This window comes from Trachypithecus francoisi, unplaced genomic scaffold (genome assembly GCF_009764315.1).
Source record: "Trachypithecus francoisi isolate TF-2019V2 unplaced genomic scaffold, Tfra_2.0 Lachesis_group8, whole genome shotgun sequence".
Classification (NCBI taxonomy): domain Eukaryota; kingdom Metazoa; phylum Chordata; class Mammalia; order Primates; family Cercopithecidae; genus Trachypithecus; species Trachypithecus francoisi.
The window spans coordinates 59,797,618-59,808,092 of NW_022681473.1; the positions used below are offsets into that span (position 1 = coordinate 59,797,618).

General features: G+C 39.8%; 1 protein-coding gene across 1 annotated transcript; it reads left to right on the plus strand.

The window, feature by feature from the left end:
- The first annotated feature begins 8,835 nt into the window (after positions 1-8,835).
- Positions 8,836-9,853, plus strand: LOC117081663 (olfactory receptor 52E4). The gene has a single exon (XM_033207870.1). The coding sequence runs from the start codon at positions 8,852-8,854 to the stop codon at positions 9,788-9,790; it is 939 nt and encodes a 312-aa protein (XP_033063761.1). The 5' UTR covers positions 8,836-8,851; the 3' UTR covers positions 9,791-9,853.
- Positions 9,854-10,475: the final 622 nt, after the last annotated feature.

Here is a 10,475-nt window from a genome sequence, read left to right on the forward strand (position 1 = left end):
CCTGCCCAAAGAAATGGGGGCTGTCTCGGAACCCTTGGGGAAGCACTGTCCATGTCAGTTGGGTGGAGGTATGGGTGTCTGGGTCTTCCCATGCAAAAGCAAAAAGAAACTGACAATCTGGGTGCAGGGGAATAGTGAAAAATGCATCTTTTAGATCCAGTACAGTAAAGTGTGTTGTATTAGGTGGAATGAGAGAAAGAAGGGTATAGGGGTTGGGAACTAACGGATGGGTGGGACAAACAGCTTCGTTGATAAGACGAAGATCCTGCACTAACCGAAAAGTTCCATCTGCTTTCTTTACAGGTAGGATTGGGGTGTTATAGGGAGAATGAATGGGGATGAGGATGTGTTGGCTGAGTAACCTGGTAATGATTGGTTTTAGTCCTCGTAAGTGCTGTGGAGAGAGAGAGAACTGTGGGCGGGCTGGAAACTGAGATGGTTTCTTAAGTTTTGTAAGTATTGGTGGATGATGGTCTGCCATGACAGGAGTAGAGGTGTGCCACACTTGGGGGTCGATAGGAATGGGGAAATTGGGGAAAGGGTTAGTAGGATTGTTGGAGACATTTGAGTTAGTCAATACTAGAAGCAGATGGCGGGTAGGGTGGGGGGCGCTAGTAGGGATGGAGATACAGGCTTTCAGTTGACTTAAAACATCTCGGCCCAGTAGGGGAGTGGGGCATGAGGGGATAATGAGGAACGAGTGTGCAAAATAGTTGTTGGCCAGGCAGCAATTAAGGGGTGGGGTTTTTCGAAGGCTGGACGGGGAGCCATTGACTCCTACAACAGAAATATTGGAGGGAAGTCTAGGCCCTTTGAAAGATGGCAAAACAGAGTAGGTAGCCCCACTGTCGATTAAAAAATTAATTGTCTTACCCGCTACCAGGAGAGTTACCCACGGCTCGGCGAGAGTGATGGGGGTCCCTGAGTCCCGGCACCTTCAGTCGTCATCCAGATGTAAGAGCTGGAAGGAGCTCCCAGGGTCCTGAGAAGGGACATCACGTTGAGGCGCCATGCCTGTTTTCAGGGTGGGGCAGTCAGACTTCCAGTGCCCTTCTTCATGGCATGCTGGACAAGGAGTTGTTGGCAGATGAGGGTTAGGACACTTTTTAGCCCAGTGTCCAGCTACTCCGCACTTGTAGCATGGCTGCACTGGCTCAGGCGGTTGGGGACTCTGGGGACATCTATTAGCCCAATGCCCTGGGTTACCGCATTTATAGTAAGCCCCTTTTATTGTCTTTGAGCCTCTGAGGGTTTTGCTCTCCAGTTTTGGGTTACGGCTAGGCCGAACTCTACCTGGCTACAAAGCATCCTTTGGAGCCACCAGAGACTGGTGAGAGGCTCCTGGAGCCGGAATGGAGATTACCTCCAGGCGGACATCTCCGTCCTCGACGGGTCTCCCACGGAACGGAATGGAGATTACCTCCAGGCAGACAGCTCCGTCCTGGACGGGTCTCCCACGGAATGGAATGGAGTTCCTTTGGGCAGACGTCTCTGCCTTTGGGAACTTCCCTGGGTCACCTGGTGACCGGAAAAAAAAGCCTTGGGCCTGTGCAGGACTTCTGGCCAAGGAATATGAGAGAGAGGCAAAAGTGTCTCACCCCTAGGAGACTTGGAGGTGGGGAAAGTGATGTCCAGGTCCTGGTCCATCTGGGGCGTGGAAGGAGGAGGCTCCTCGGACCTTGGTGGGCCCTGAGGAGGGGTCTCCTCCCGGGTTTCGGCACCAGCTGATTTGCTTTAATGCGTCCCCCAGAGCAAATGCCAGAGTAAAAGCAAGTAGGCAAGGCAAAAAAAAACTTTATTTACACGCCAATGTGAAGGAGGGGGCGAGGTTCACTGATCTCCGGCAGTGGAGACTGACGAAGTCACTCCGGCGTTCTCGGGCGAGGTTCCTGGGTCCCGCGTACGAGGAGGGGCCAAGGAAGTTTGCACCGCGTGCCTGCCGGGAGTGGCTTTTATGTCCTGGGCCCGGGAGTGGGAGGGCAGTGGGTGGGACATAGGCGCGTCGGGGGCGGGGCGGTAGCCATGGCTAGGCGGGTTCCAGTTCTTCTCCGTCGGAGGTCGGGTTGCGCCTGTGCAGTCGACCTGTGTCTTTCCCGGGCACGGGAAAGTTGACGGTGAAGAACCCGGAACTGCGCCATCTTGCCTCCGTTTGTCCAAACAAATGGGACACCATTAAATAAACAAATATTTATATTATGAGAATTCTAGAAGGAGAAGAGAAAGAAAAGGGCAAAGGAAACCTGCTTAATAAAATAACAGCTGAAAACTTTCGAAATGTGAAGAGAGATACAGATATCCAGATCCAAAAGCTCAAAATCCCCCAAGTAAATTCAACTCAAGAAGATCCTCCCTGAGGCATTATAAAGTCAAATTGTCAAAAGTCCAAGACAAAAAGTCTCTAGGTCTTTAGACTATTTGGCATAAGGAAATAGTGAAAATTGTGGGAAAATACATCCAATCCCTCAACACTTTTCAGGAGAAGTAATGTCCTTAGAGAACAACTGGGATTCTGTTTCAAAAGGAAGAGAAACCGAATATCAGAAGTGGTTTAAGGCCAAAAATAATATCACTGCTAATAAAAAAAATTGATTCCAGAAGTCACAGTGAAATAATCTTGGGAATAGGAGGGGGTAGATACAGTGACCGGTTAGGAGATATATGATTATTGATATTATGACCCTAACAGAACTAGAATTTTTGTGCTTTAAAAATAATGTAATTCAATAATGCCGGAGCACCTCTTACAGTCAAAGCACTATACTAGGTGAACTGAAGGATAAAGTTGACTTAAACATCACTCTAATATCAATCCATAAAATAAGGGAAGAGAAAAAACACAAACCCAACACAAAAGAAAATTTGCCTGTTATAATAGTGGCACACACTGATATTGAGAATACAAAAGACAAAGATTTTATCAGATTGATTCATATGAAAGATCATTAAGAAGTATAGGACAATTGAGAAAGTGCTGAAGCAAAGTAGAAATGAGAGGTAGTTATTTTATATGGAGGACTTTTGATTATCAAAGACAGGATGTGTGTTTGGGAGTCATGTAGTACAATGAAAGTATAAAAGGTTGATTGGATATTGAGTGAAGGAATTTGGCAACAATGGTGTTTGCTCTTTATTACATAAAGTCTGCAGTACACAATGGAGAATGTATGGGTCATGGGAGGAATTTTAAGCAGAAATTGGATAGAGTCAGACTTGACTTGGGAAGATAAATATGGATACAATAAGGAAGATGGACACAATGAGGGAGAAATAGGAACCTAAGGAGTTACTTTCTCATTAATCAAAAGAGAAGTAATGAACACAAGAACGTGGCAGATCAAACCAGAATTTCTCTCGGACCATAGACAGCATTACTGTTTCTGTGCTAACAACTCAAAACAGTCCGAATTTAGAAGTCAAAAAATACCAACTAATTGTCTTTGTACTCATTTTTTCCTCAGTCGATTTCTTTGTGTGTGTGTGTGTGTGTTTATAAAAGTTTTTATTTTTTCTTCACCTTTTTTTGCTTGCATTTTTTATTGTGGTAAAAAACACATAATAAGCTAACAATCTTAACCATTTTTAAGTGTACAGTTCAATAGTGTTAAGTATATTTACATTATTGTGCAACCAAACTCTAGAATTTTTTTATCGTGTAACACTAAGACTCTGCACCCACTAAACACTAATAATTCCCTTTTTCTCTTCTCTCCAGCCCTTGCTAAACACATTTCTGCTGTTTCTTTTCTACAATTTGACTATTTTAAATATTTCATAAAACCTAATATAAAAATGAAAAAATGACTTGAATAGAAAATTCTCCAAAGAAGATATATGAATAGCCAATAAATACTTGAAAAGATGCTTATCTTCACTAATCATCAGGAAAATGCAAATCAAAACAATAAGACATCAACTCATACTCACTAGAATGGCCACTATCAAAAGAGAAGAATGTAAGTGTTGAGCATATGGAGAGCCCTTGTGCACTGGTGATGGGAATGTAAAATGGTGTAGGTAGTACAGAGAGCAAGCAGTAAGGAGATACTACTAAAATTAAAAATACAATTAGAATATGATTCAATAATCCCACTTCTGTATATATATTCAAACAAAATTCAAAGTAGGATCTTAAAGATAAATTTTCACCTATGTTCATGAAAGCATCATTTATAATAGACAAGGGGTAGAGTGGAAACAATCCAAATGTCTATTGACAACGAATGGAAAATGAAAAATGCTATATACATAAAATGGAGTATTATGAAATCTTAAAAAAAAAAAGAATATTGTGTCACATGCCACAACACAGGTGAGCCATTAGGGCATTATACTAAGCAAAATATGCCAGTTGCAAAAGGACAAATACTGTATGAGTCCCCTCAGTCTATTTCTAACTATAGTCAGGAAAACCAGGCTCTGTAGCATGTCCTGGTAGTACTATCAGGTCTACTTTATCATCATTAAGGAAGGGAGCCTCTCAGGAAACACTACTTCTGCTCTGGCTAGAAGAGACAATATAATAAGTTTTATAAGGAAAAGGTAGAATTTTCTTCACCTTCTGCCAAAAGAGCTGAAATACATACAAGTCTCTCTTCACAGACTGTATCCGTTCACCATTAGTTATAGACTGAGAAGGAGAATCTTGGTGGGTTGGAAGAAAGTTGCTGCCATTATCTATAGGCATGCACACTGCCAATAAACAGAGTTGTACCACAGAGTCTAATTTGTCTTTTGAGATGTCTTCTCCTTCATCTTTTGAAGCCTCAATTGTAACAGTTGTGAAACTACATCAGGATTTACACAAACATATTAAAACAGAAAGGTTGCTGAGAACAGTTTCATGGTCACACTGTGAAGACTTAATGGTACAAAATCAATGCTTTCATGGCTCCTTAGGGAAGCAGAATTAACATCATCCCCAAAACAGGTTCCTCTCTGTTCAGGATATTTTCCTTCTCATCCTTTCATAACACATCTGCTCCCCTGAGCTAAGGAGTTAAGATGTTTCTCTGCAGATGCAGTAAAGAGGAATAAAGACTTACTAAGACTTAATGACCCTCGAGTCCATGTTTCTGCCCAGAGGATTCTGAAGACTAGGCTCAGGGATTCTGGGACATGCCTGGTCATAGGGATGCTCTCACTCACTATAAAGTTTTCTCCACTTTACTAGGCAGGCTTGTTGCTCAGAGGCTTGAAGGGGAACCTAATCGCCATCTTCAAGAACCTGGGCTCATGTTGCAATTCTGCTCCAAGTAAGGTCTAGGAGAAGAAATATTAGAGAGGTAAGAATGCTTGTGCAGGATAAGTGAGAAGATACAGAGGAGAGGAGAGCAAATGACGATAGAAGAAGCCAGATTTTTCCACTTTTCTGAGGAATTATCCCAAGCACCATTGCACCATTCTCTTCACAGAGGAACACAACAGAGCGCATGGGATTGGAACAGACATCCATAAGTGAGGGCAATTGTGTACCAATTAGTAATGCACAGAATTTCTGTCTCTATCTCTCTCTCTCTCTCCTCACTCTCCACCCCCCTCTCTTACAAACACACACATACACACACACTCTAACAGAGTACACTGTTCACAGCTGAAACACCACAAATCCAGTCATATAGTAGTATGGCAATACTTGTCAATAAGACAAAAGGATGTTATTGCAGACTTCATTTATATGTGTGTATTTAAGGTGGTGGGGGGTATCACTTATGTCAATATTCAAATAAAATTACATAGGTATTAACATATTTGGTCTGTACAGTTCTATTCTCTATTTCCCTCATTGTCTGAGTGAATTCAATATTGCTGATTTTAACTTGGTTCCCCGTATCCCTCCTACTTTATGGGAACCATACCCAAGCCATTTTTATTGTAAGCCCAACACACCTGCTAGATCAGCTAGATCAGTTGGACTGAACCGTCAATGGCACAGTTATAGAAGAGCCTGAACAAAGGTCTTTATCCACTTTGTCCATTCATCCACTGCTTTGGTCTCACCAAGCTTGGGAAAGCTGTAAGAATAAGGGGAGAAAATTGCTTCCTTTCTAAATGACAGTATTGGGTAATATTTGTATCCATAAAAATCTAGAGATAAATATTAATGTCTGACTCTATGCTGTTTCTTTACTTTGGCCTCTGCTGATCCATCCATCCTTTATCTAATCTTATGTCCAACTGTGACATAATTTGGACTTATTACAATGAAATAACTTATTTCTGTTAACAGGTGAATTAGTTTAGCTATCTTGCATTAAATAAAGAAAATATTTGGGAGTGTTAATAAAATAAGTAAATATAATTTGTTGAGGATACACTATGCACTAGCATCTATACAAACATTGGTCTTATTTATCATTAAAATAAACCACATTAGTTATAATTTATCATATCATTTTTACAGGAGAAAAAAACTAATCTATCTGGTTACAGTATCTGTCCAAGGGTCTTAAGCAAGTAAATGGTTTAGCAGGTTTTCAAGCCATGTCTGAATAGTTTTAAGGTCCACAGAAGATCTCTATTCTACTACAGTCAGAAAAAAAAAAAAAAAAAAACAACAATGTAAAAAAAAACTCAAGTTCAAAATGTGAACTTTGGTGAGCACAATAAGAGAGAAATTGCTAATTATTATGAATTTGTCCTTTCAGATGGACTCCAGTGGGGATCTTTGTCAATGTGCACATCTAGAGAAGAATAAATTTAATAATTTGCCTTCAAAAAATGATCTTGAGGTTATTGGCCATACATTATCTGCTACTGTGGCATAAAGTTATGATAGAAAGAAGGCAAGAATTCAGCTAAAACTGTGAGAGGGTGGATGTGGTGGCAGCTTTGAATTGTACTGTCAGAGAAGCGTCTCCTTTGCCACCTCCCTGGGAATGTTTTTCTCAGTTGGCAAAGTATCATGTTAAGACACAACCACCCTTAAGATTGGGCTGACTCTGGATTGTAAATCTCACAACACATCATCCTAGCTATTTCCTCAGACTCTTCCAGGTGAGATCACAAAAACCACAGCCCTCTGATTTTTCAGCCTGGCATCTTTTCCTCAATACTGGCAAACATTATGTTCTTTTTTCAATTTTCTCTCAGTTCCTTGGGGACAAAGAGATGCTCTTGTTCTTCTCATATAGAATGAGGAATTATTAACCCCTTTGCCTGTGTGCCTCTGCTGTAAAATAGCTACCTGGCAAAGTTATAGGACATCTGGTGTATGCAGCCACATACATAATAAAACATGATTTCTCTCTCTACTCCTATCTCTCCAAACTTCTCTCTCTCTTTCTCTCTCTCTCTGTCACACACACTCACACACAAACAAAAGCACACTTATTATAAACCCCAACTCTGATTCAATTGAATAGTGAACAACTGGAAACCAACATTCATGTGGCAGTTTTGAGCATATTACAATGATTACCCCTGGTTCTCAACTCTTAGTTGCAGCTATTTTCTTCATAGAAATAAGGCCAGTACATGCAGAAATATTATACAATCCAGGTTACATTCGTTGCTACAGAGTTGTACAGTGTCTTTAGGGACACAAAGTTAAAATAAGGAAATTTTCCTTTTTATTGTCAAGGAAGCAATGAAAAGTCCTTAAAAACATTTTGATTTCAATATTAAAATATGCTAAATATTTATCTGTTTACACCTGAAGCTAGACACAATTTTGGGACATGGGATTTTTTTTTAATATTACTGATCGATGTTATAGATTGCAAGGAAGATAAACATAATTTGGCAGATACATGCAAGGCATTTTAATGGAAGGATATCAGGGAATCAGAATGACAGGATCTTGGAGAAACCAGATTGTTCATGAAGATTGAGAAGCATCAAAACTAGCAATTAATCCATAACAGAAATGCACTGATCAGTTTAGCTGAGTTAAAACCAGGAAAGTTCTAACAGAGACTGATTAACTACACTTAATGTGATGTCACTGTATAAGATCCTTACGCTTATATTATAACAAAACATAGAAAGTGGCAGACAGTAGTACTTCTCCTTTGTACTAGGAATCTGTCACTTCTAGAAATTATTAAGATACTCAAAGAGTTTTAGTTTCCCTGAATTATATCCATAATATTTATATTATTAGACATTAGAGCAAAATTTAAATGTTTAATGTTAAAATAATATTAACAAACTATTTTACAAAAACATATTTGACACTTTTTGTTAAAATCACTATTTTTCAAAAAATTAGTTGTAAGAATGGCATCATTTTCCTTTGCAAATATTTTTATTGTCTAAGTTAAGATAATAGAGCTGAAATCTCATAAATCATTTACAATTTCATTTAATCTATTATGGTAACATCTCATACAACCTCTGGAAAATTTCACTATGTACTTATGAGAGAATGAGAGTGAGAATGGCTAAAAATTTTCTATCATAAAAATAGTTTTGAGCTTGTGAGCTTTTGGAAAGGTACTTAGAAAACTCCAAAGATCTCAAGACCACACTTTGAAGAACACACGGGATGGTGATTTCCCAAAAAGTAAAGAAGGGTTACTTAGGGAAGTAATGGAAGGGAATGCCTTAATATAAATATGCATTGCATTATGAAGTTTTTCCAGTTCTTTCAAATACCTCAAAGATTACAAAACATAAAGCCATGAGCAATATTGCCTATGATGGATCTCAGAACAATAATCTGTGTTGAGAGGCTTCCTCTATTACCCTCTGGAAAGAAGTGAATCTCAAGTGTTTGTAAATTAACCACCTATACCATTACCTCTAGCACACTGATAAGAGTTTTTCTGTTGCTTCAGGAACTTGACAAGGGAGGACCTTAAAGAAATTGAGATCCTTCTTACTTAGGAATTCAGTGACACTTGCTAGGAGAATGCCTTCTATCAATGACACCCACTTCTATGCCCGCTTCTTTCTCCTGCTAGTAATACCAGTACTGGATACTTTACATATGTGGATTGCTTTCCCATTCTGTATTGTATACCTGATTGCCATTGTGGGGAATATGACCATTCTCTTTGTGATCAAAACCGAACACAGTCTACATCAGCCCATGTTCTACCTCCTAGCCATGTTGTCTATGATTGATCTGGGTCTGTCCACATCCACTACCCCCAAAATGCTAGGAATCTTCTGGTTCAACGTCCAAGAGATCAGCTTTGGGAGCTGCCTTCTTCAGATGTTCTCTATTCACATGTTTACAGGCATGGAGACTGTTCTGTTGGTGGTCATGGCTTATGACCGCTTTGTTGCCATCTACAACCCTCTCCAATACACCATGATCCTCACTAATAAAACCATCAGTATCCTAGCTTCTGTGGTTGTTGGAAGAAATTTAGTTCTTGTAACCCCATTTGTGTTTCTCATTCTGCGTCTGCCATTCTGTGGGCATAACATCATACCTCACACATACTGTGAGCCCATGGGTCTGGCCCGGTTGGCCTGTGGACCCATCAAGATCAACACAATCTGTGGGCTCATGGTGATTTCTTATATTTTTGTGGATGTGATCCTAATTTCTTCTTCCTATGTGCTTATCCTTGGAGCTGTTTTTCGCCTTCCCTCTCAAGATGCCCGACTAAAGACCTTCTATACCTGTGGTTCTCATGTCTGTGTTATGCTGTGCTTTTACATATCAGTACTTTTTTCTTTTATGACACATCGTTTTGGCCAAAACATTCCCCGCTATACCCATATTCCTTTGGCTAACCTGTATGTGGTTGTCCCACCTGCCCTTAACACTGTCATTTATGGAGTCAGGACCAAGCAGATCCGAGAGCGAGTTGTGAAAATATTTGTACAGAAAGAATAATTATGCAATAAAGTTTGAATAAATACATCTATATACCACCCAAATTATGATCATCTGAGCTTCCTTTTTAATCTTCTGTAACTGTTGGTCATGTGTGTCAGATTTTTTCATTTTGACTGGAAGTGCTTTAGTGTTAACAAATAATGCAAACTTAAACTTTGCTGCCTGTTTCCCCAACTTCTCTCCAGGTACCTGGACAAAGGCTAATTAATGGAGATGGAAACTATGCTGAAGGTTGAGGTGGCCTTGGAGTAAAACTGCTTGTAAACAAGGGTGATAGATAGCTCCATTTTTTCCATGTCTTCTCTCTAGGTAAATTTAGATCCTGAAGGACACAGATCAAATAAATCTCATTTTATAGATGAACAAAATAAGCTGTAATCCAGCAGTAGTGTCTGTTACATATTTTTCTATTCTTTACAGAATCCAAAATTCTGTCTTCTCCAAAATCTTTGACTCCCATGTTTATTTCAATGCTCTCAGTCTTGCTGTTACTACCATGTTTGCTCCTTTTCTTCTTTCACATTCCTGCTCTGTCTCTTTTTGTGATGGTTAATACTGAATGTCAACTTGATTTGATTGAAGGATACAAAATATTGATCCTGGTTGTGTCTGTGAGGGTGTTGTCAAAAGAGATTAACATTTGAGTCAGTGGGCTGGGAAAGGCAGACCCACCTTCAATCTG